The 25,750-nt window shown below is 36.8% G+C and overlaps 1 protein-coding gene across 8 annotated transcripts in view; it reads left to right on the forward strand.

Moving 5' to 3' along the window:
* ZFAND4 (zinc finger AN1-type containing 4) overlaps nucleotides 1-25,750 on the forward strand; it is a 51,423-nt gene extending 25,673 nt beyond the window's left edge. For 4 of the 8 annotated variants that reach the window (XM_055538777.1, XM_055538804.1, XM_055538771.1 and 1 more), the window contains 8 exons: nucleotides 466-533; nucleotides 4,377-4,563; nucleotides 11,174-11,321; nucleotides 16,209-17,384; nucleotides 18,036-18,090; nucleotides 21,700-21,741; nucleotides 23,662-23,779; nucleotides 24,766-25,750. In XM_055538777.1, coding sequence (XP_055394752.1) covers nucleotides 466-533; nucleotides 4,377-4,563; nucleotides 11,174-11,321; nucleotides 16,209-17,384; nucleotides 18,036-18,090; nucleotides 21,700-21,741; nucleotides 23,662-23,779; nucleotides 24,766-24,901 — 1,930 coding nt within the window. In that variant the 3' untranslated portion in view covers nucleotides 24,902-25,750. Of the gene's footprint in view, nucleotides 1-465; nucleotides 534-4,376; nucleotides 4,564-11,173; nucleotides 11,322-16,208; nucleotides 17,385-18,035; nucleotides 18,091-21,699; nucleotides 21,742-23,661; nucleotides 23,784-24,765 lie in introns of all 8 variants that reach the window. The other 4 variants (XM_055538789.1, XM_055538787.1, XM_055538793.1 and 1 more) reach the window with 4 other exon arrangements.

Consider the following 25,750-nt stretch of genomic DNA (forward strand, 5'->3'; position numbering starts at 1 on the left):
CTGACCTTTTGTCTTTCTCCCTTCTCTCACATAATTCTTCATTCTTTCCTAAAACAAAAAGGTCAGAGGCCATGTGGAATAGCTGGGAGAGCACTGGGCATTGGGAGCTTGTAGATTGGCAGTTTTTCTATTTTATTAGTTAGATCTGTTATTTCTGACACTTTGGGTCTTAACAGCTTCTTTTCTTCTTAGGGCCTAACATGTGAAATGATGAGGCTAAACCACAGAGGTCCTTTTCATACTTTTTATTCATTTCATATTTAAGTTTTATGAGAACTTCATGTTTTCATTATTTATGCAAGTAAATAAGTTAACATTTTATATTTATGCACATTGCTATATCTTTTAAAAAATCTTTTAGAGTAGGCACTATGCCTGATAAACCAACACATAAGTATGTGTATATTTAACACTGAATGTATTTTGATGTTTGTGGTTTTTTTTGTGTGTGTTAATTATCCGCAGCATTTCAGAAGGTTGTACCTTGAAGCTGGTTTTGGCTATGCGCGGTGGACCTATAAATACTAGTAGAGGTAGGCATATGTTCAAATTACGTATATTAAAGCAATTTGACAGTAGTAATCTTCAAGCCAGATGATGTTATAGCCTCAGGTTTTATTCAGGTGTTTTTCCCTGCTATTACGTCTTAGAAGAACCACACTTGTTTCTCTCAGCATTTTTTTTTATTTAAAAAAAATTATTTTTGTTGAAGTATAGTTGATTTACAGTGGTGTGTTAATTTCAAGTATCTAGCAAAGTGATTCAGTCATACATATTTATATGTGTGTTTATTTGTATATGTATGTATCTTTTTTAGATTCTTTTCCTTTGTAGGTTATTATATTAAGTATACTTCCTTGTGCCATATAATAGGTCCTTCAGCATTGTTTTATAAAGCCTAAATGCACAGAGGCAGGAACTCACGTTCCAGAAAATCTCATGATTCCTCATTCAATCCAGAAAGATTTAAATATAAACCTCACCAGTATAGGAGAGGACAGTGGGAGGGCATAGTATAAATATTACATTGTTATCCCTGTCTTCAGGTGCAGTTTACTGGTCTTGTTGCTTTTTTCAGTCCACCAAGTCTTCAACTCCTGGGGTAATGATTGTTGTAGGAAATTCCAAAGACGCCTCTTAGCCTGGTTTGTGATGCATTTGGATTTTATAGATACTATCTGTTAAAGCCTTTTTCTCAGGACGTGGGTGTCGCTGAGAGTCCGTTCATTGATTCATTCAGGAAGCACATGTTGAGCATCTCCTAGATGTTCAGTGCAGTGTTCTTGGGAGAGAGTGTCCCTGCTTCATTCCAGTGCCCACAGTAGGCGTGAGGAGAATCGATGTCGCTCTAAGCGGCTGTCGGTGCTGCGGGGGCGGCAGCAGCATGACAGTGTCTGTGGGAGTAGGGTCGCGGGGCAGGAGGAGAGCCCTGGGGATGGCGGCGTGAGCAGAGGCTGGAGTAGCGGGAAAGCTCCAAGCACGGGAGGAGCTGGGAGTGCTCACCTGTGTCCCTGACTCAGGTTTGTCACATGAGTCCCCGAAAAGCAGAGGCGTCCATCGCTTCCGAGAGCAGTCCTGCTCTGTAGGCCTCATTTTGGGGAAGGTCTTTGTGTTTGATCCTTTACTAACCAGAAAATTGAATGTTAAGTATTGATTCCACTGATGGCTTAATACTTCTTCCACAAGTCAGATTCCATCTCCATGCTTCCTAATTTTGATTAGAAAATAGGGTTATCACCGTCTTTTTCTTAGCTATTTCAAGAGGATTTTTTGAGATAGGTTACTGTGACTGTTGAACTCTTATGGATAAGTTAGAAAAAAACAAAGATAATAATGTGAGAGCTGATTAACTAGACTCGTAATATCAGGGACTTCCAATTAATTGGACTTAAAGTGGCCCATGTGACGTCTATACTACCAATTCTGAAAGTAGTACAAAAACCCTAATGCATTTACTGAGCCGTTACGATAGGCGTGAATTTAATGACGTGTGAATTTCATTGTATTATATTTTTGAAGTTTGTTATTTGTGTATAGTATTGTCTTTAAACATGGATGTTTTATTATTGTTTATTATTATTATTATTTATTACCTGCTTTTCTTACTAGGACTACAATTATATATATAAGAAAGAGTATGAGCACCACAGGTTCTGAATTTAAAATATATGTATTTTTAAATTTAAAGTAAGTGAAAGTTATCACTACCCTTTTGTAGTTGAAGCGTTGTCATACATTTTCCCTACAATTTCCTGTGCCTTGTTTGTAACTGAAAAAGTCAAACCCTAGAACTTGTCTTATTTGATATTTTAGATTAAGTTTTTAATAAGTTTGCCTTTATTGAGTCAGCTTTTAAAATTTAACAGCTTGCTGTTGTCTACCTCCTTTGTTTGTTTGGTTGCTAAGTTGTATCTGACTCTGCAACTTCATGGACTCTCTTTATCGCCTGCTAGTCTCCTTTCCCCATGAGGTTCTCCAGGCAAAAATACTGGAGTGGGTTACCATTTCCTTCTCCAGTTGTCTGCTTTACATCATTGAAAACTTTGTGAAAAGGAAAAACTACCCAAATCTAGAACTTTTCCATATTGTATATCAGAAACCTTATTTTTAGCTGAGTCTTACTTGAAATTCGTGGTTTAGAAAATATCTTTATCATGTGAATGCTAGTAATACTTAGCTTTTAAAATTGATTTTGAATTAAACATTATCAAAGCAACCTAGAAAAGGACTTCCTTGGCAGTCCAGTGGTTTGGACTCTGCTTCCACAGCAGGGGGCATGATTTTGCTCCCTGGTGGGGACTAAGATCCCGCAAGCTGCATGGCACAGCCAGAAAAGGAAAATATTTTCCTTTCTAAAACTCAATTTTATCCTAAACTATATGCATGATATTTTATACTTGATGAAACCTAAGTGACTTTTCTATTCTGGAAAGGGATGTGTGTGTGTAGACATTAAGTGCATACACACAGTCAGTGCCGACGGCTCCTGAAGGTAGGCACACTGTTGGTTAAACAAGACTTCCCTGTGGTTTTAGTAATGGCAGCGCATAGCTTTTGTTTCTTGTTAATGTAATGTGGAAAGTGTTGCATAAATACATTTTGTGTCTATGAAAGTCTTATCAAAAATAAGGTAAATCTTACTGTGTTTCTAAAGTTTCTGTGTTTTATTAATAGTGGGATATTGAATTTAGGATATGGGGACATCATTAATGGTTAATTAGCTTCAGACTTTAATATTCATTATTGTTGTGACTTTCTAAAGGGTAGTTTAGCACTGTGATTCTGTTAATAAATGAGCTACTTGAATGAAAGTTATGGAGTTTGAGAAATTGTTGCCTCTTTAAGAAAGAACAGTGTTTGTGCAACTTGACATGAAAATGTCTTTGGGAATGAGCTCTTTTTGCTGTAGCCATTACTTAGACCCCCCGATCTGGGGTTCAGGGGCTTTTAGAACATACAGCCTGTGAGCTAGCCACCTCTTGAGGCTTGTTCCCACCACAAGAGCAGGATCTGTGGCTGCCGTGGATGAGAGTGGCTTGAGATGATGGTAGCAATATCATTCAAGCCTGACGACTGCTCTAGACCACTGGAGCCACGTGCGCGGACGAGACACACAGATGTACACCAGAGCGTGTGGGGTCCTGGGCGGGTGCTTGCAAGTAGCAGCATAGTAATCATTACAGACAGCGGTTTTGTATAATAAGCGGCCCCTTGTGGTGTCGAGTTACCATGTACTGCAATGGCGCCCCACTCCAGTGCTCTTGCCTAGAAAACCCCGTGGACAGAGGGGCCTGGAGGCTGCAGTCCATGGGGTCTCAAAGAGTTGGACACGACTGAGCGACCTCACTTTTGCTTTTTTAAAATTACCTGTCTTCACGTCAAGAAAGAACTCTGAGAAGAATCAGCCTTTATATAAAACCAGAAAGGGATTCACTTCTAATTTCTAAAATATGTCTCCCAGTTGTGTGTGTTTTAAATCTAAAGTAAGTGGAATTTACATTAATTTTAAATTATTGATTGTTGAAACCAATATTGGAATGTATAGGGAGTGGAAGATACGAAGTGAAAGTAGTTACGGATGATTACGTCATAGAATGAGTGAATGTACACTCCAGTGGGCCAGGAAAGCCTCATGCATTTGGTTAAACCCTGTCTTTGTACATAACAACATATTTCTTTTCTCTCATATTAATACAGCATAGTAAATGTTGTACTAACTATAAAAAGACCAAAAAGTTATTTGAAGAATATAATATATATGTATTGTATGCACAGGATTGGTGTTCAAATTTGACATGTTATATCGTGATGGTGTACAAAAATGCATTGAACTTGATATAAATTGAAAACTTATCTATCAGTGTTTCCATTTGTAGTTCCTCTGGAAGATCCACTGAAGAAGATGGCTGAGTACATGGATTCCAGCCGAGATGAGGTCTGGGAGAAGACCTCCTGCAACAAGCAAGTTACACTTTTGGTATACCAAGAAGGAGATCAGTTGAATTTCTTCCGTGTAGTAGACAGGGGAGACGGCACTCTAACACCATTGTCTGAATCTTTAAGGTAAATAGGTTTTCATTTACATGTCTCACTTAGAAAAGGAGAACATCATATGATACGCCCATAAACCTTATGTTTACACGTCTCACTTAGAAAAGGAGAACATCATATGATGCGCCCGTAAACCTTATGTTTACCTTGTGTTGTCAGAATAGTCTTACTATAGTCAAAAGATTAACTAAATTTTATGCATTCTCCCCTTCTCCCCATCCCACCTCAGTTATATAATTCTGAAATTGTCCTTCCTATGATTGATAGGAGTAATTTCTAAAACTGAAATTTCTTTATGGAGTAGGATTTTTTATAAAAATATTTGTCATTAAAACTCTAAGAGGCCTACTGGATTATTGAGTTTTGTTATAATAGTATGATGTTATATCAATATAGCCATGGCATAATATAAAGGATTAAAAAAAAAATTAAAAAAAAATATATAAAGGATTAAGCCTAAAGTTACTCTTTTTTTCCCCCCAGAATTTAACTGTTGCTTAAAGGTGGATAAATCTTTACTTCTCTAGTCCTATTTTCCTACTCTGTAAAAGGTGGAGGGGGATGCCTTGGTGGTCCAGTTGTTAGGACTCAGTGTTCTCACTGACAAGGGCCCAGATTCAATCCCTGGTTTGGGAACTAAGATCCCACAAGCTGTGGGGCACAGCCTCAAAAAATGATAAATAAATAACAAATTATATAATGTATAATCCTTAAAAAAAGGAAGGAGGGTTGTTTTAAAGTCAGAAGGAAACAAAGGTACTTGGGCTAGGCAGTAGAAAAGTTAGTAAACTGGATAAGGTAAGTTTTAAGTTTCTGTGCACTCTGCCTTACTATGATTTTTTTAACCTTATTTCACTTTAAAACATTCATTAGTTGTTGTAAAAAGACATTAAAGTCTCTGGAAAAGCAGGTAAGAGGGCCTTCATTTTATCTGAAAGGTGGGGAGTTAGGAATAACCTCTGAGAAAAGTGAGCTTAGAAGAGAAGTAAGACAGGCAACGAAGGAAAGGTCACAGGTGACTAAGATTTAATCCCACAGCGTTAAAACCTAGCGGCAACCCCACTCTCACGAAACTTACCTTGCTGTCTGAGGTCAGTTTCCGTGACTTGGGAGTCTAGGCACAGGTTAGCCGGTGCTCTTTGCAGGCCTCCGCAAAGCTGCAGTCAAGGTGTTGGCAAAGGCGCACCCCCACCTGGACATTTCAGTGGGGAAGATAATCTGCTTTCAAGCTCATTCACTTCGTTGGCCTGTCCCTGACAGTCGTATGACTGAGGGCCCTGGTTTTTTTTTGCTGGCTTTTGGGTAGAGGCTGCCTTCAGTTCTCTTTTGATTAACTCAAAATCAGCTGATTTTGGAGCCTGAGTTATATCTGAAAAATTCCTCTACTTTTGCCATATTCTGTTGAATAGAAGCAAGGCATAGGTCATGCCAAACTCGAGGTTAGGAGAATATACAGGGTGTGAGCACCTAGAATTGGGAATCAGGGAGTTCTTTAGGATTCTGCCTCGCCTCGGTGTGTTATGTGGAAGAAAGATTATACTTAATCTGTTGGCAGAGAGCAGACATCAGGAATGGTGTGTTTTGTTGACTCTGTGTCAGAATCTGGTTAGCATTGCAAACATGCCTTAAACATAAAAGTAGAGAAGAGGGAGCAGTGAGGCTGCGGCTTTAATCCAGCATCTCTCTGTTTAGGCTGTGAGTAGGATTGTCTTGCCATTCGCCAGTTTGCGGTTGTCTCGGTTTTCTTCCTCAGGACATCCTCTTTGGCTCTCCTTTCCTAGAGGAGAGAATCTAAGCTCCACAGCTTGGCGTGGAAGGCCTTTTACACCTGTTATCATTTTTATAGCTCCTGTTTACTATGCCATGCTTTTGTACTTCTTTTTTGTTTGCTTGAAACATCACTTACTCCTTTTACTAAGAGTAAACACAAACCTTCTATTTGTGTTTAAGACATTATCCAAATGTTATTATGGATTTCAATTAAAATTGTATTATTGTTCCTCTTAATATATTCTTTGTTTCTTTTACTTTTCTCTGTAGTCACTTACCAGAATTGGACAAGGGATAGGGTGGATGAAGAAGCAGAGCAGAAAGTTATTTTCTTATCCCGAGAGAGGCTTTCTTAACTCTTATAATAGGAGACAGCAACCATTTCTGTAAAGGGCCAGATAGTAACTATTCTAGGGTTTTCAGGCCAAGAGATGAAGTTAAGGATACCATGTAAAAGTACTTATATAACCAGATAAAACAAATTTTCACAAAATTTTTTCAGACAAAATTCAAAATATAATAATTGAGTGTGTGTATCTAATTCAGGTCTACTAACGAGAAGAATGGAGTTCTCTTTTGTGGGAGTAATAGTTTAGTTAATTGGGGTTGAAAGCGTTACCTGTCAAAATTTGTGGAATCAGTTGTGAAAATTTATTTGTTAATATTGATCTGGAATGAGGTTTTATTTATCTTTAAAAATTTGTACTTCCAAATACTGGTAGCAGTCCATGAGCACATGATTTTAATTGAGCACTTTCGTCACTAGGAAGGCATTTATAGAATACTCTTAGAGTATTTTTTGCTGTTTGCCTTTAGTATGTGACTATGTTGCACTTCCAGTTGAACATAGGTGGAGCTTCTCAATTGCACATTTAAACAGATTTTTGAAATATGCAGGTTTCCTTTAACTTCCATTGACACTGTTGGTTCAGTAATATGTGACAGACTGAAGTATTTACTGCGGAATGCCTTCTGGTGAATAACACAGATAGCCATAGGCTTTAAACGCCTCACATTTTCGTTAGCTTTGTACATTTGTTCAACAAGGTTCTCCTGTTCTGTCAGTTGTGGCAGGTCTTACTTCTTGGTGGCTCAGATGGGAAAGAGTCTGCCTGCGGTGCAGAAAACCTGGGGTTCTTTCCCTGGGCTGGGAAGATCCCCTGGAGAAGGGAATGGCAACCCACTCCAGTATTCTTGCCTGAGAAATCCATGGAGAGAGGAGCCTGGCGGGCCACAGTCCATGGGGTCTCAAAGAGTGGGCCATGACTGAGTGACTCACAGTTTCACTTCAAGCTATGCTTGGCGATTTAGCAACTTTTTTGAAAATATTCTTACCTGTGCTTATTTCATGCAGACTGTACATTGGGTCTAGTTCTTCAGTCACTTCAAATTTGGTATTGATACCCTGAATAAACAAAGACAACTGAGTAACATGCGGCTTATATTAACTCATCAAAAGCCAAGGAAGAAAGTGACTCATTTGCCTCATCTTTTAACTGACTATTGATGTTGCTTCCATTGTTCTCAGCTCTTCTAGAAATTGTTCTTGCCAAAAAAATTGTCTTTAAACAAGTTTATTTTCTCTGGCCACATTTTTTCAACTGCTGTGTTCAACTGCTTAATTCACAATTGGTAAACATTTCCTTGTTTGGCTGGTAAACAAGCTACTTCGAAGCTCCTTTCTGTTGCACTCTCATGTTCATTTTCATACTGTGATGATATATTCCATTTTTAATTTTCTGCTCTTTCTTATCATTGCTTTCCTGCAAGTTGGGCATGTTGTCATGATTCCTTAATCTGATAATGTCCAAATATGTTGTTTTTCTTTAGCATACCTGTAGTAAGTGTCCTTGTATCATAAACACAGTACTCTGCTGCTTAATTGTTCGCAAAATGATCTTCCCTGGTGGCTCAGTGGTAAAGAATCCAGCTGCCAAGCAGGAGACCTGGGTTCAGTCCCTGGGTAGGGAAGATCCCCTGGAGGAGAAAGTGGCAACCCGCTCCATTACTCTTGCCTGGGAAGTCACATGGACAGAGGAGCCTGATGGGCTATAGTCCTTGGGATTGCAGAGTCTGACAAGACTGAGCACTCGCTGCAGTGCTTTAAAACTGCAACTTTTGAAATTCATTCTTCTCTTTGTTTTGACTTGTTGGGTATGTACTAGTAAAAAATATCATTGTACAGTGATACACATGGCACTCGAAATGCTGTTGAATTATGCCTGTGCCACTGTGATTTATAGCGCTAAGCCACAGAGCAAAGCAACGAGAGAGCCACATACAGTTTCCGTAGTAGCTATCAACTCTGCTAATGTAGTGCAAGAGCAGTATGTGTAACGTGTGATCGAGTGTGACTATATTCCAGTAAAACTTTATTGGACACAAATACGAATTTCACATTTTCACATTATGAAATATTATTTTTAATTTTTTTCAACTGTTTAAAGTTATAAAGACTATTCTTAGCTCGTGGGTCAATAAGAAATAAGTGGTGGACTAAGTTTGATCTTGGTCTCAGTTTGCCAGTTCTTGCTCTAAAAAAGAAATAGAATTATTTGATTTGTTTTGATGCAACATCTAGTATCAGTCATCACTATTAATCTCAAATCTTTGCACCTTACCGCTTTTTTAAGTGGGAAGAAATAAAAGGAAGCATTGCAAAAGTTAATTAAATTCTAACTTATCTGTGAAAGTCGCATGAGGACTTGGCTTCAGGATGAACAGTATTCTTGTTGAAATAAATATTGCATTTGCACATCTCTTATTCTTTAATCATATTATTAGATTAAAAGATTTAGAAAAAGTTAAATATAGCATTCAAGAAAATATTTACAGCATTTAAATATAAAGAAAGATATTCTTGGATTAAGTTGATAAATTAATGTGTTATCCTAGTTACATTTTTCCATTTAGAAAAAAATTGAGATTGGCTTCTCAGTGAATCATGAATCGGTGCATTGCGAGAGAAAACACAATAAGGTGGTACTTGAAAAAATTAGGTGAACTTAAAAGTGTTTTTTATCTGCTAAAATGCATCCCGTGAAGTATTTCTCACGTGTGTATGTATGTATATTCACACACACAAACACAGAAACACATTGGTCTCTGTGGGAAAACGGTAAAGGACCAGTGTTTTATTACAGGAAGATTGAGTCAGAAACCTCTTTCAGTGTTCAATATGGATAAATTTAAAATGCCATGAGATATAATGAGAAGTAGTTGAAGTTAAAGTATTATAAGATGAGCAAGAATAGAATATCTTGAGTCATTCCTTCCAACTCCAAGGGAGAACTGGCAGAAATCTTCACTCAGCCCTCGTTTTCAGGTGTAGTTAGCCTCCGACGAGAGCCTTCACGCACTGTAAGCTCTGTCTCTTGTTTGGATAAGCATGGTGCAGTAAGGGCTGTTGCTTGGTGCATGGGGACAGCAAGAAGCAGGATAAAGCACCGGCTTTGGAGCCAGAGAGAGGAAGGACTTTAGTCTTAGATGCATCGTTTACGCGTTGTGATTTTACTAATGATTGAACAGAATCATCTAACTTCTCTCAGCTGCAGGCTCCTCATTTATAAAAATGGGGTGTAATATCACTTCATGTAAATTCTGTGAGGATTAGAAATATTATGTGGAAAGTGCCTGGCAGATTAGGCGTTACTCGAGTAGCGAGCAGCAGTGTTAATTTGGTCTTATGTCATTATGTCAGTTTTCATTTTATACTAGACGTCTCTTGTATTTAGGTAGAAATGATGGTCACAGACCAAGCAGAGGGACTGAGTTGATTATGGAGACCAGTTCCCACCGTTACTCCTCCTGACACCATTGCTGCTGTGTAGTGTAACTGACCCCTGGTTTCAAAACGTCACCAGTTTCACATTTGGTTCCCTAAATGTGAATTTTAGGAAGGGACACATCCACTCCCAGCTTCACGTTTGCATGATGGTAATAGTCCTTCAGAAGTGGTAGGGAATATGCCTTGCTAGGGTTGTCTTAGATTGTTTCCATTTCTTAGCAATCATGTAGAACAGGAATCTTATTAATTCTCATACTGCTTTAGCATGCATACTTTAGTTCTCCTGTAGTACACTGGACACAGTGACTAATATAAAGTCTTGCTATGCTCTATTTAAAATTTCAGTCATTCTTCAAATACACTGAGATTATGTAGCCATTTAAGTTTTCCCCTTATTGAAAAAGCTGAATGAAATTACAATTATTTGTGTTCTAGCAAACATTTATTAAATGTTTAATAAATCTAGCAAACATTTATTAAATATGTGCCAGGCATTGTGCCAGGTGCTAAGACTGGGAAGATGGAAAAAGCCCAGTATTAATACCTGCTTTCAACTTGCTCACATATAGAGGAGTAAGAGGGAAAGATAGTCATATAATAGTGGGGCAGTGTGATGGTACCATTATGCTATGGCATTATGTAGTCAGAAGGGATTCCAAATAATAAGATGTGAATAGATGTTATTGTAATTGATCAGTAATTGGAGTGTCTTACATTTGTAATAATTTGACATGACGTGACCGAAGTGTGTCTTTTCATTGTAAAATCTGTGCTATTCTGAGTGGTTCCGTTTCCAAACAAAAGATCTTCGCTTATGGTATATTGACTTTAAAGAAAAGCTCAGTTATACTAGATTTTCGATAAAGTTAAATCATAGTATTTATCCTCATTTATTTTTTCTCATAAGAAATACATTTTTGAAGTACATTTGCCTTGAACTTCCATTGAGAAAATGAACTTATTTTATCATTAGTATCATCTATAGCTTTATATTGTACTTAAATATTTTTAGTCATTGGGCAGGTATCAGGTGCATTTCAATAGCAATTATCATTTTCTTTGCAGTAGTGGTTCTGTGTATAGTTTGTATGCTGATGAAGATGAGGAAATAGAGCCTTCGCCTTCTGGGCAACAGATAATTGAAAATTCAATAACTATGAATAAGATGAAGCTGCTGAAGACTAAAATGGAGAACATGAATCTCAGCAAAAAGGTGAAGCTTGGCCAGGTCTTTCTTCAGTTTATCCTTGCAGGGCTCGCAGCATTGAGGTCTGTTGGTAATTGTTGGGAAAAACATTTATATAAAATATTATTCATCTCAAGTTTCTGACCTCATTTATTGAAATATTAACCGTAAAGAATTAATTTTTTTCAGCCAGCAGTGTATTTAATGTAATAATATTGCACTCAAAATAACTCATGGCTTTAAAAAATTTCATGATTCTAGAACTAAGAAGGATAATAAAAGAGAGTCTAACCTTAATTTTGCAAGTTACTTTTTAAAATGCTGTTAATATTTACTTATTAGGGATAGGTCTGTCTGGGTGTTGGTAAGGAATGTTTAGCTATCCTAGATATTGACAGTTTTCCAAAATCATTGAATGAATTCTCTCCAGTAGTGAATGAGAGTTACAGTTTTCATGGGTTCTTACCAGTATTTGATATGGTTCTTCTTTTTTATTTTTGTCATTCTCATTGGTGTGTAGTGGCATTACATTATAGTTTTAATTTTCATTTCTCTGATTAATGAAGTTGAGCACCTTTCATATATTTATTGGGTATTTGGATATCCTTTTTTGTAAAAATGTGTATTCAGTTTTTTTGCCCATTTAAAATATTGGATTGTGTTCATTTTGCTTACTGATTTTTTTGGAGATTTTTATATATTCTGTATATTAGTTCTTTGTCATATGTATAGCACTACTCTATAACTTTGCTTTTCACTCTGTTGGTAACTTTTTCTTTATTGAAATGTACTATGTACATAAAATAGAATTCACAAGTCTTTAATATAGCTTGATGAATTTTTACATTTATATACAGTCATGTAGGTACAACTCAAATTAAAATAGGACCTGTTTTTCTCTCCACGTTTTCTTACAGCCTTTCCCAGTCAGTGCCTCCCTTTCCCTGCTCCCAGAATAACTTCTGTTCTTACATGTGTCGCTACAAATTAGTTTTTACTGTTCTTGAACTTGGTACAAATGATATCGTATGTACTATACTTCCTTTTTTTGGTCTGGTTTCTTTTGGTCAACATAATACTTTTGCAATTCATCCGTTTGTTGCATGTATCGGCTCATTCTCTTTTACTGCTGTGTACTAATCCATTGTATGACTATACAGGCATACCTCGGAGATATTGCAGATTCGGTTCCAGACCACCACAATAAAGTGAATATCACAATAAAGTGAGTCACACGAATTTTTTGGTTTCCCAGTGCATATAAAATTTATATTTACACTATACTATAGTCTGTTAAGTGTACAATAGCATTATGTCTAAAAACAATGTACATACCTTAATTGAAAATACTTATTGCTGAAAAATGCTAGCCATCATCTGAGCCTTCAGTGAGTTGTAGTAGTAACGTCAAAGATCACTGATCACAGATCACCATAAGAAATATAATAATAATAATGAAAAAGCCTGAAATACTACAAGAATTACCAAAATGTGACCCAGAGATGCAAAGTGAGCAAATGCTGTTGGAAAAATGGCATCAATATAGACTTGCTCAATGCAGGGTTGCAGCAAACCTTCAACTTGTAAAAAAGCAATATCTACAAAGTGCAATAAAACGAGGTATGCCTGTACTTCGTTTATTCTTTCTCCTTTTGACATTTTTGGCTTTCGTCAACAAAGCTGCTTTGAGCATTCTTTTATACACGTCTTTGGTGGACACATGCACTCTTTTCTTTGGGGCATGTAGCTAGGAATGGATTTATAGAGAACCTCTGGGCTCTTGATTCTGTTCTCTTGGCCAGTATGTCTGTCTTTATGCCAGTACCACACTTTTCTGATTTACTGAGCTTTGCAGTAGGTTTTGAAATCAGAAAGTGTGAGACCTGCAACTTTGTTCTTTGTCAAGATTATATTGACTCTTTGGAGTTTCTTGTGGTCACTTGCGAATTTTAGGATGGATTATTCTATTTTTGCAAAAAAAAAAAATCCATTGGGATTTTTTGATAGGAATTATATTTAATCTTTAGATCCATGTGACTCATGACTCTGAACTCCTTAGTTTACAAATATGTAGAATATTATATATCTTTTTTATTGATTTGTAGTTTAATATCACTGTAGTCAGAGAACATACTCTAAATGATTTCAGACCTTTGAAATAAGTTGAGGATTGATTTGTGACTAAGCATATTGGTAAATGCCATTTGGAAAGACTGTAGTCTGTTACTGTGTGTGTGTGTGTGTGTGTGTGTGTGTGGTGGTCTGCATATATCAGTTAGATAAGTGTTATTTGTGTTCGATCTTCTGGAGCCTTTCTGATTTTTGTGTGTGTCTGTTTTCCATCAGTTATTGAGAGAAATTTATTAGAAATCTCTCCTTTTGTTGTGAATTTGTGTGTTTCTTCTTTTAGTATGTTTATTTTTGCTTTATATATTTTGAAACTGTCAAACTAGGTCAGATGATGTAGTACAGATTTGTATGATATCCAAGGAATTATGGTATCTTTCTTGTAGTTAGTATTATTATAAATATTGTTATTTATTATTATAAAAATGTTTGTCTTATAATGCACTTGTCTTAAAAGCTATTTTGTCTAATATTAGTATAGCTAAGCTAGCTTTCTTTTGATTTATATTTCTATCGTATATCCTTTCCATTTTATTACTTTTATTCCTATGTTGCTACATTTAAGAATTTTTCTTATAATCAATGTATGATGGATTTTTTATTATTTTTTAATCTAAACTGACAAGCTTTTCATTGTGTAACATTTAATATAATTACCAATACATGTGAATTTTTATCATCTTACTATTTGTTTTCTATTTAAACACCTGTTTTATGTTTCTTTTTCCTCTCTTTCTTCCTTTCTTTAATCTACTTTTTGTTTTTCAGTTTTTATCCTGTTACTTTATTAGTAGTTTTTTCAAATGGTTGCTCTAGAGATTATTTGTACATTCTTGACTATAGTATAATAAAAATGATTTTTATCCCTTTTCTTTTAATGCTAGAATCTTAGAACACTAACTCCAGTTACACTTATGAACATCTTTTGTGTCGTTTTTGTCATGCATTTTAATTTACATATATTTTGAACACCTCAAGTTGTTTTATATTGCCAATATTATTTATATTTATCCACATATTTACCTTTTCTGTTGCTCTTTATTCTTTCCTGCAATTACTTGCTTCCTTTAAAGATTATTTTCCTTCTGTCTGAATCTTCTAGTGCCCTTTTTTTTTCATTTATGACTCTTGGCAATTAAATATCTCAGTCTTGGTCTGAACCCTTACTTTGCCTTTTTTTATTTTGAAAAATGTTCAGTCCTTCAGAAATGTTATACCTGTGAACATCCATGGACATTTTACCTAGATTCAACAATTAACATTTTTTCCACATTTGCTTTCTCTGTTTTTTTTTACCTGATTCATTTGGGAGTTAGTTCCCCCTAAATATTCAGTATATAACTCCTAAGAATAGAGTCTTTTCCTATATAACTGCAATACAGTTATCCTACACATAATTTATCACTGATACACATTATATAATCTATATTCATATTTCTTCATTTCTCAATAATGTATTTGCTAGCATTTTGTTTTATTTTGATTTTTTGTTCTCTTTTCAATTTGAGATCTAATCAAGAATCATGTGCTGTATTTAGTTGTAATGTTTTCTTGGTCTGCTTTTTTATGCAGAATTATTTCTTAGCCTTTTTTTAAACATTCATGTCAAATAGTTTTGAAGTGTTGGTTACTTTTGTAGAATATCCTCAATTTGAATTTATCTTATTGTTTCATCATGATTAGATGCAAGTCAAACGTTTTTGGCTGGATATTACATTATCTACATTTTCTTATATTTCTAGGTTGGGAGTTTTGGTATTTCATCAGGCATTCCATTCTTTGTCATACTTATATCAGTACATGTCTTAAAGATAAGTGCTAAGGCTTCATACGTGTGATTTTCAGCTGTAACCACACATCATGGATTGCCGTGACACCTCTGTTAAAATGAACTGTACTGGGAGCCCCTAGGCCACTCCTAGATGTGATGGTTTGCTGGAAGGACTCACAGGACTAGCATATCGTTTTGCTCATGGTTAAGATTTATTTTAGCAAAGGGGTACAAAGCAAAATCAGCAAAGGGAACAGGTGCATGGTGGGTGAAATACAGAGGAAATCAGGTCCAACTTTCCCCATGAAGCCTCATAAAATGCACGTGCTTGCTTTGTCGGTGTGTGTGATCAGCACCTGTGGAGTGTTGTCTACCAGGGAAGCTCATTAAAGACTTTGTGCCCAGGGAGTTCATTAGGAGCTCTTAATGAAGGCACCCTCTGCCTCGCATGTACCAAAATTCCAGACTCCCAGAAGAAAAGTCAGTGTTCAGCATAAACCGTATTGCTTGCACAAACAAATTAGGCACAGTGAGTGTCTCTTACAAGTTAGGGTAGCAGGAACCTTCTTGAAATACAAGTTTCTAGAAGCCAGCCAAGGGCCAGACTTGCAAGCAGGCGTTTTCAAGGATAGCAGTTTAGGTCATCTGTTAACTCTCTTCTGCAGTAGCTACCTATCCAAACACTTGACTCATCTTACTAGGAAAAGTTGTTGGGGATCTGAAATAGGTCAGCTGTGTTATATCTAATATAATCAATTTTCTTGTCAACAAAACTGACAATCAATAGTGATGAAAAAGAAAATTGGTTTTCTTTAACATTGTTTGGCAATTATACTCAATGAGGAAAGATAGCAAAATTCTTCTCAATCATAAGCTTAAGATTTTAATCTTTTTAAATATTTTAGATTGAGGTAATCCAAATGCCAACATGTAAGTAACCTTTTCGTTGATAATTTTTGTTATTGTGTGGAGAAAATGATTGTGTAAAGGATTATGTATTCATTCCTTTCTTTTAGCCTAAGAAAGCTGTCAAGGTAAAACCTCGTCCGCCCGTAGCTCCTCGACCTTGTGGTAGTTCCACAGCAGCTGCTCGCCATAGGTTGCTAAGAGTCCTTCCCCACATCGGGCAGGCTTGTTTACCTTCTGCTGGGAACACACATCTCCCTGACTTGGCCAGCAGTGCAGTTTCCAGTTTGGCAGCTCTGCCCGCTGCTGATAGACCCGTATCATCGATCACTAGTGATCTTCCTAAGGAAGATGAGAACTGGGAGAGTTACACACTGTCGCACTCCAGTAGTGGCTTCAGACGACCGTCTCAGGTGCCTCACGTGGAGTTTGAAACTGACAAAGAGCTTGCTGATGCTGTGCTCCACCTTGGATCGTCCCTGCCTCGGCGCACAAAGCACTTTCCGGGAAGTCTGTCATCTAACAATGAGGATGACGCTGTTTTATTTCCAACTTCAGAAGAGTGTGTCACAGAAGAGTCACTTCCACCTGAAGTGGGTTCATCTGCTTCCATTACAGAAGGGAATGCTGGTGAACAGAGCAGTGGCGTAGGAGGCACGCGGAAGGTAAACCCAGAATCCTCTCTCATTAATGGTGATGAAGGGTCGAAAGCTAAAGAGCAGCATCTGAAACACGCTGCAAGAGTGTTGCATGGTGAATCGGTAGAGGCTTCAGTTCTCAGCCGCCATGAATTAAGGCCTCACAAGAATAGACTCTTATCACCTCTTCGCTGTTCTGCACCAATGTCACTCCATAATTCTCTGGCGAAACCACAGAGACAGTCCAAATGTTGTGAGTCTGGGAGCCTCCAGTCTTCTGCTTCACAAAACCTGCTTCGGTCACTGGATGTTCGAAATACATCTGATTCGTCTTTCTCTAGGACTACTCGCTTTCGAGCTGTTAAAGTTGATTCAACTGGGAAAAGATCTGATATTATTTCTAAAGTTGAGGCTCGGGATATCACAGAAATGGCTAACAGGGCATCCAAAGAGCCTGTTGGTTTTGTAAATAATATAGGTTTTCTTGCTTTGCTGGCCCGGAGAGCAAGCAGAGACAGCTTACAGAGTGCACGTGGGGCAGGCAGGCTGCGGACCTCTGGAATTGGGCTGTCTACAAACCTCCAGCATTTTCAGGAAGAAAGCCTTAGGAAAAGTTCTCCTCAGTTAGAAACTACAGAATTTTTTTTAGTAAGTATTTGCCTTTCAATGTGTTCTACTAGTTATCCTTGTAGTGATTCAGGGTACTTTGTTTTTTGTTTACATGTTGAATAAAGAGGTTCAAGGTTGAATTCTTTTCATAACTTCCTCTTAAAATGTCTGTCTAGTTTATAGAAAATTTTTTGACAGTTGAATTTTAAATAATGTTTTAGTTCTAAATTTAGAACTATAATTTGAAACTAATTTAATATAAATTATTTTTTATAGTACCTTAAGATTATTTTAATTTTAAACAATTTATCATATTTTTAAAATGCTAAATATTTTAATTAATGTTTTTCCCTAATAAGAAATTTTATTTGAGCCATCAAATTTTACTCTCTTCCATCCAAATACTAACCAGACCTGACCTTGCTTAGCTTCCAGGATCAGACAGGATCAGGCACATTGAGAGTCATATGGCCGTAGACAGCTGTGACTCTCTTGAAGGTGAAGAGTAAGTACAATATTGATGGATGTGACAGCCAGGTCCCAAGTTAATTTACTTAAAAATAGATTAAATAATTTAAAGTGAAAGTTCATCAACATTTTTGTCATAAAATATAATTATTTCATGTTAGGTGATCTCTCCTCTGTTTTCCATTAACTCACCTGTATAGTTGTTTTGTGTTTTAATTGTAGTCTGCCCGTGGTATTGGAATGAATGGAAATAATACAACATCAGGGAAAAGAGTAGGTAAGCTACAGATAATTTTGAAAACAATATAAGGCTAATAATTATAGCATTATGCATACTATGAATGTGAATTTTCAGAGAGTACTGAGAAGAACATTCTCTGTGGTGTATACAGAGCAAACTTCGTTAGACTTTGTTCCACTGAAGAAATGATTGAGAGAACTGACCGTAGGGCATATTTGAAGACGGAAACAGAAATTGAAGTTGAGTTCTCTATTGTCTGGAAAAGGATATGGTCTATGTGAAAAGATAAGATGAATGAAAAATTAACATGTATTTCACAATTTATCTAGTCCCTGGCCACATGTGGGGTGCAGGATGAGTTTTGAGAAAATACCCTAGAAAGGTGTTTCTTAAACTCATGGTCCAATATCAAGGACAATAAGAGCTCCATTTGATGAACTGGTTATTTCTGGGTAAAAGAAAGGGACGGTCTCTTTGACTAGCACTTTCCAAGGCATACTAGCAGAAATGACTATATTATTAGCATTACTTCTACCAATAATATCTTAAAGGTATACTGGCCAAATACTTGTGAAGAAGCCATTACTGCCGTCTGTTGTGTTCTAGTGCCCAGGCTAGAGATGGGAACTCGAGCACACATGCAGCACGTTTGTAGCCCCAAGGCTCTGGAGGCTACATTACGTATTACGGCTGTCATGTGTGTTTCATGTCTTTAAAGAGATAACTAAGGTTTGTTTCCACTACTGTATAAAGCCCAAGGTTCTAAAGTTGTAATATATCTACTTTTTTTTTATTGTAATAAAATTTACTATCCTAACCATTTTTAAGTGTACAATTGAATGGTATTAAGTACATTCACATTTTTAGCCAACCAGTATCACCATGTATCTCCAGAACTCATTTCATCAAAATGGAAACTCTGTACCCATTAAACTTGAACTCCTCATTACTCTGTCTCCCCAGACCCTGGCAACCACCGTTCTGTTTTCTGTCTATAATTTTAACTACTCTCGGTACCTCACATAAGTGAAATCATTCAGTATTTGTCTTTTTGTGCCTGGCTTGCTTTATGTAGCATAATGTTCCCTATGTTGTTCATCTATGTTGTAGCATGTGTCCAAATTCCCATACTTTTTAAGCTGAATAACATTCCATTGTGTGTATATACAGTCTTTTGCTTACCTATGCGTCTATGGATGGACACTTGTGTCACTTCTACATTTTAGCTACTGTGAATAATGCTACTACAAACACAGTGTACAAGTATCTCTTTGAGACTCTGATTGCAGTTCTTTGAGTGTATATCCAGCAGTGGCATTACTGGAGCATGTGGCAGTCCTGGTCTCAATTTTTTAGGAATTGCTGTATCCGTTTCCATAGTAGCTGTGCTGTGCCACATTCCCAGCGGCAGTGTGCAGGTTTCCAGTTTCTCTACTTTCTCACCATACTTGTTATTTTATGTTTTGTCTGATAGTGGGCATCCTATGATGCTATATGAGGCGGTATCTTATTGTGATTTAGATTGGCATTTCCCTGATGATTAGTTATGTTGAGTACCTCTTAATGTGCTATGTGGAGATCTTTGGAGAAATGTGTGTTCAAATTCCTTGCCCTGGAGGCAGGAAATTTAAAAAAATACCTTGCCCATTTTTGAATTTGTGTCTTGGTTTTCTTGTCGCCATATATTCTGGATATTAATTCCTTATGTATGATTTGCAAATATTTCTCCCATCTATAGATCACCTTTTTACTCTGTTGATGATGTCTTGATGCTCAACAGTTTTTAATTTTCATAAAGTTCAATTTGTCTATTTTTTTTTCTTTGTTGCCTGTGCCGAGTATTGTGTTCAATAAATTGTTACCAAATCCACCGTTAATGAAGCTTTTCCTTTACGTTTTCTTCTAGAAGTTGTGTAGTTTTAGGTCTTACATTAGGTCTTTAATACATTTGAATTAATTTTTATATATGGTGTAATGTAAGGGTCCAACTTCATTCTTTTCCATGTGGATATCCAGTTTTCGGGGCTTCCCTGATAGCTAAGTTGGTAAAGAATCTGCCTGTAATGCAGGAGAGCCCAGTTCGATTCCTGTGTCAGGGAGATCTGCTGGAGAAGGGATAGACTTCCCACCCCAGTATTCTTGGGCTTCCCTTGTGGCTCAGCTGGTAAAGAATCCGCCTGCAATGTGGGAGACCTGGGTTTGATCCCTGGGTTGGGAAGATTCCCTGGAGAAGGGAAAGGCTACCCACTCCAGTATTCTGGCCTGGAGAATTCCATGGACTGTATAGTCCATGGGGTCACAAATTTTTCATCCAGTTTTTGAGGCTATATTCGTTAAAAAAAAAAAAAACAAAACAAAAAAAACAAAACCTGTCCTTTTCCCCATCAAATGGTCTTATTAGTACCTTGTCAAAAATCATTTCATTATATTTGTGAGAGTTTATTTCAGAGTTCTCTGTTGTGTTCCATTGATCTATATGTCTGTCTGTATGCCAGTGCCATGCTGTTTTTGATTAATGTATCTACTTTTAATATTATAATTATTTTCCTTTGAGCATGTGTGCTAAATTGCTTCAGTTGTGCCCAACTCTTTGCGACCCCGTGGACTGTTGCCTGCCAGGCTCCTCTGTCTATGGGATTCTCCAGGCAAAAATACTGGCGTGGGTTGCCATACCCTTCTCCAGGCGATCTTCCCAACCCAGGGATCGAACCTGCATCTCTTAAATATCCTGCATTGGCAGAAGGTTCTTTACCACTAGCGCCACCTGGAAAGCCATAAATAGATGGCAGTTTTCTTTTGACATCTATTTAAATCTGTCTTGTACTAATCCACAGCTCAGCCTCTTGGAAGTTTGAATTGTACTTATTCTATCTCCTTAAACTCTAATTCAAGCTACAGTGCTTTCTTCTGAAACTGCTGTTGCTGAAAAGATCTTCATAATTTTCAATCCAGTGGATGATTCTGTACACTTACCTTGATTGTTATGGCCCTTCTTCTTAAAAGAGTTTTTCTCTTTCCTTTCTTTTTTTATTCTGGGCTGTTACATTTTTGTAGCTTTTTGTTTTTGTGTTTTTTTTTTTAAACTTCAGGTTTCTTTTGAACTTGTTTTACCAGCCCCTCTCCTTGTCCCCAGATATATACTCTTGATTGATTTAATTTAGGTCAAGTCATCAACTGCTACCTGCAGTTTACGATTCCCCAAACTAGAGCTGTGTAACTTGTTGCCATTTCCTTCCTGCCATACAGTAATAACAGCATCATTCTCAATTACTTAGAAGAGTTTGTGAAAATTCTGGCATAAGTTTTGTTTAATTGACTTAAGTTTTTCCATTGGTTCTCTTTGCTTTTCACTGTAAGGTCTTCCTTGGAAATTGTACCCATCCTCATCATTTTAGTTATCATTTTTAGGCAGATGACTACCAAACTTGTATCACAAACACTGCCTTATTACTTTATTGCCTGACTTTTCTTTTGGGTGAATTTTTATAGATAATTGTGTTAGACCAAATATTAAAGTAGGAAGTACCAAACAAGTGCCTTAATCCAAATATCTTTATTCTCATTCTGAAAAGCAACTTTTCACATCAGCATTATTTTATTGACTTTTTCTTTTTTCATATATGTTCATTACATATTTGAGAGAAGGCTTCAGAGAAGAGTTAATGATTAGTGATATCTTCTTACTGGGTAAGTAGAATGCTACTCAGTTGACAAAGTTCCTGAGTGTTTTGGAAGAGGAGGTGGCACCTGTAAGTGGATCTGGTGTGTCCTTCAGGTGGGGTGATGCGGCGCGTGACAGAAAATGGCCCTGGGAAGTTACAAAGGCATATTGGACACACAAGTCCTTCAATGTCAGCCCATGGAGTTTGAATTTTTCCTCTTTGTAGGAGGGAACTTACCTATTTGGGCTGGTTCCCAGCATAGAGATTGTGACTAATACTTGTTTTTTTCTGTAGTGGGGAGAAGGATAAATGGAAACCTTTGTCATAGGAGAAGACTGCAGTTCTGTTTCTGTGCCACCTCATGCTGGCCACTACTGTGTGCTCTGTTTCTGCACATTCACAGGAGTTTGTGAACGAAAAAGGGTTGGGAAACTTAAGTACCCCAAAGAAAGAAAGACATGAAAATATGACTACGCTGAACTAAATTTTTGTCCACAGATTTTTTTTTTTTTAACTTTTGTTTAAGGAACAATATCCTAAGCCTGAATTCCAGAGATAATTGCCATTAGATGGATGTCAGAGGGTATCTGGCAGTATGCGCCTTTCCTCTGCATCCTGTGCAAATGCCTGTCTTATTTTCATTATTTAAGAAGAGGAAAGCATCCCATCGCCTTGGTGAAATGTTCTTGATAACTCTTAAGTGCCCTTGAAGAAGAAAGTGCTTATTAGTTTGAGTTGCTACCTGACCACCATTAGGAGTCCTAAGTTAGCTTCCAGTTTGGGGCAGTTTTCCCCCAGATCTGGGAGTGTATTTTAGACTAGTCATAAAGCATTAATTTTATTCTGCTTGTATACACAGAACCCAATCCGGATTGTGGCAAAGGGCATGCTGCCAATTAAATGTGATTCAACGTTTTGAACCCTTGAAGGATTACTTTCAGCGGCTACATAGCATTAAGCCAGGCCTCCCAAGCCTGTTTTGGTAGAGTGGGCGCCATTTCCGCCGACACGCCTGCCCTTCGTGTTTGCTTTGTTTGCCTTTTCCTCCTTGGCTTTGGGGTCACCAAGCACTGGGCACTTGGACTTCTAGTGTAACAGCTGTGGATGCTCATCAGTGGGGTTTCTTGGAGTTTTGCTCAGTTTTAAAAGCATTTCACTTAGTATTAAACTGATTTAATCCTTTCTCATATAATAGCAGATGTGCTCTTATATTTAAGGTAAAAAGTCAACCTGTTGCTATAGCCCAGAGTTTAGTAAATATACTTTGGAACGGTTGTAGTACTGTGAAATTGAACAGTGCACCCTACAAGTCACTATTGATAATACCGTATTTTATATAATTATAATATTTTAAAAATTCAGAATGCTTTTTATTGTGAGAACTGAGTTGACCTTTGAACACTTAGAAACTTAGGGAGAAAAATACATGTCCTGTTATCTTAAAAATGAACAAATTGAAGCTTTAAAGTTAAATAATTTGCCGATGGCTCGATGCATTTAGTTTCTGTGGTATAATTAGCACCAAGAGCTCAGTTTCATGACATTCTCGTGCTCCTGCTTGGCGTGAAAGAACAGGGTGATTTTAATACATATGTTGTTCCTCAGAAGCTTCATAAATACGATTTTGAGCCAGACGTTTTTCTTGATTCTCTGTCAAAGTGTAGTGTACTTTAAATATATGTATTGCCTTCAGAAATAATCAGAAAGGTATTGATATGTATAAAAATGTCTTAGTCAGTAGAAATTACCATGTCTTAAGAGAAATAACAGTTTGAGTTCATCTTTATTACAGACTCTGTAAATAATTTTAGATATAAAAAAGCACAAATTGATATTTATGGCTGAGAGGTTTGCTGTGACAGGATGTGTCTAATGTTTTGTTTCTTAGTATTTCATATTTAGAATTTCATTTCTGTGTTAATCAAAGTGTCCTTTCTCTGAACAGGAGAGTGCACTCATCACCTCCCACCTGTGAAAGCCCCTGTTCAAACGAAGAAGAAAGCAGCAAAGCATTGTTTTCTCTGTGGAAAGAAAACTGGACTGGCTACTAGCTACGAATGCAGGCAGGTTGGCTAGCTGAAAAGTCGAGATGCTTGCTTTTTGGTGACCCAGCTTAGGGATACAATAGAAAATGTTCTTTAAATTGCCGCTTCATAATATCATTTAGATGATGTTCAAATAGCAGTCCTCAGCTGAACTTCTTATTGGCTGAAGTAAACAGCAAATAGATAGCTTACGCATTTCCAAACTCCTGAGATCCTCTCCTGCCCTTTAAAGTAGGATATGTAAACCAATGGAAGAGTGTGTTCTCTTTGTCTTATGATAGATAGTCTTGGTTTTTCTTTGAATATAGCTTGGGAGAACACCTCTTCCAAGGTTCTATTTTAAATTGAATAAAAAGGACTAAATTTAATGTTAATGTACTGTTAATTATATGGTACACTTTTGTTTCAAAAGAGATGAATAATATGTTTACAAAAATAATGAGTTTTTCTACCAATAACTATTTAGTAGTATTGATTAATATGCTCCAACGATGGTGTCTGCCCTTAGGTTGAGGCCAGGCATTAATTAAAGCTGCTGCTTTTTAGAGTGTATTCTGTTCAAATAGAAACAGCTTACCTTGTTGCTGAAATACTTTAAAATCCTTCCATGGCATAGTTAGGTTTTACATAATTTGATTTTCTTATAAGACTGAATTTCTCAGAAATCCACGGTTTGCCCAGGCTTACAGATATGAAAGAAGGCGGTGCACGTATCTATTGGCTCTCGCAGCTTTACTGCTTCATAAAGGTCTACATCCTCTTTCACTTCAGAGGAGATTCTTTATTATACACTTGGACATTCATGGACAATTAACTTGTTCTTTTTTTGGGGGGGGGGTGGTGCCTGTGCTTGTTTATAAGTATAAGGGAAATGTCAATTCTGAAATTGCTAAAGAGAACCAAAAGGCTCCTGTTGGACTACCTGAAGTCAAGCTTTGATCTCCCAAAGAGAGGAGGCTCTTACAGAAATGTGGCTATTCACATACACTTTTTTTGTGCTTTAGATGTGGAAACAACTTCTGTGCATCTCATCGCTATGCAGAAACTCACAGCTGTACCTATGATTACAAGAGTGCAGGGAGGAGATACTTACAGGAGGCAAATCCTGTGGTTAATGCACCAAAGCTTCCAAAAATCTAACTCTTGCTCTGCGCCTAACTGTTCTGCACAAGGAGTCGTATTACAGTGACAGAAGAAATATTGTTTAGACTGCATTATTTTTGTTCGACTCCAAAAGACTTGCCAAATAACAAAAGCTTATAATGTATACTGTTGGAGAATGAGAAAGCTACTGTATTTGACACCTTTATTCTTTGGTGAATCAAAAAGTTTAAAAAGTAGTTTTGAGAACTTCATAATGATGTAGCTCTGTTATTACATGTCTTGTGTTAAGTATTTTATATTTGATATTGCAATTTTACTAAACAAGTCTTCAGAAGATGCACTTTAGGAAGCTGACACTGACTGTGTAGCCAGCTTCCATGTTGTACAGAAATGAGCTGTCATAGAATGGCTCTACCCAAATCTACAGTTTTTTTGTGGGGGTGGTGTGGGTGGGGATTTAAAAAAAACCCATACGTGAAAGTTCATTGAATTTACTGGCAAGTTCCTTTTTATGTCAAGCTTTTTATAAAAAAGAACATTTGGTTTTCCAGTGTGGTTTTAACACATGTATTTCTTCTGTATTCAGATTGGCATTTGGTATGTATCCATTCTACAATATAAAACACATCATGTTAATCATAGTATATATCTCTTAAAATACTGCTTTTTGAATGGTAGTCCCACTTGTTGCCATTAAATAGAGAACCCAACTTGTCACTTTTTGAAAAATGAGTATATTGAAAACAAAATCTCAGAGCTTGGTTTGTTTTTCTTATGTTGAGTGCTATTACCAGGAAAAATTCAAATAAATATTCAATATCATTATGATTTTGATTTGATTATTTACAATAATTTTCTCTTATAAATACTTAAAAAATAAAACCA

This window comes from Bubalus kerabau, chromosome 1 (assembly GCF_029407905.1).
Source record: "Bubalus kerabau isolate K-KA32 ecotype Philippines breed swamp buffalo chromosome 1, PCC_UOA_SB_1v2, whole genome shotgun sequence".
NCBI lineage: Eukaryota > Metazoa > Chordata > Mammalia > Artiodactyla > Bovidae > Bubalus > Bubalus kerabau.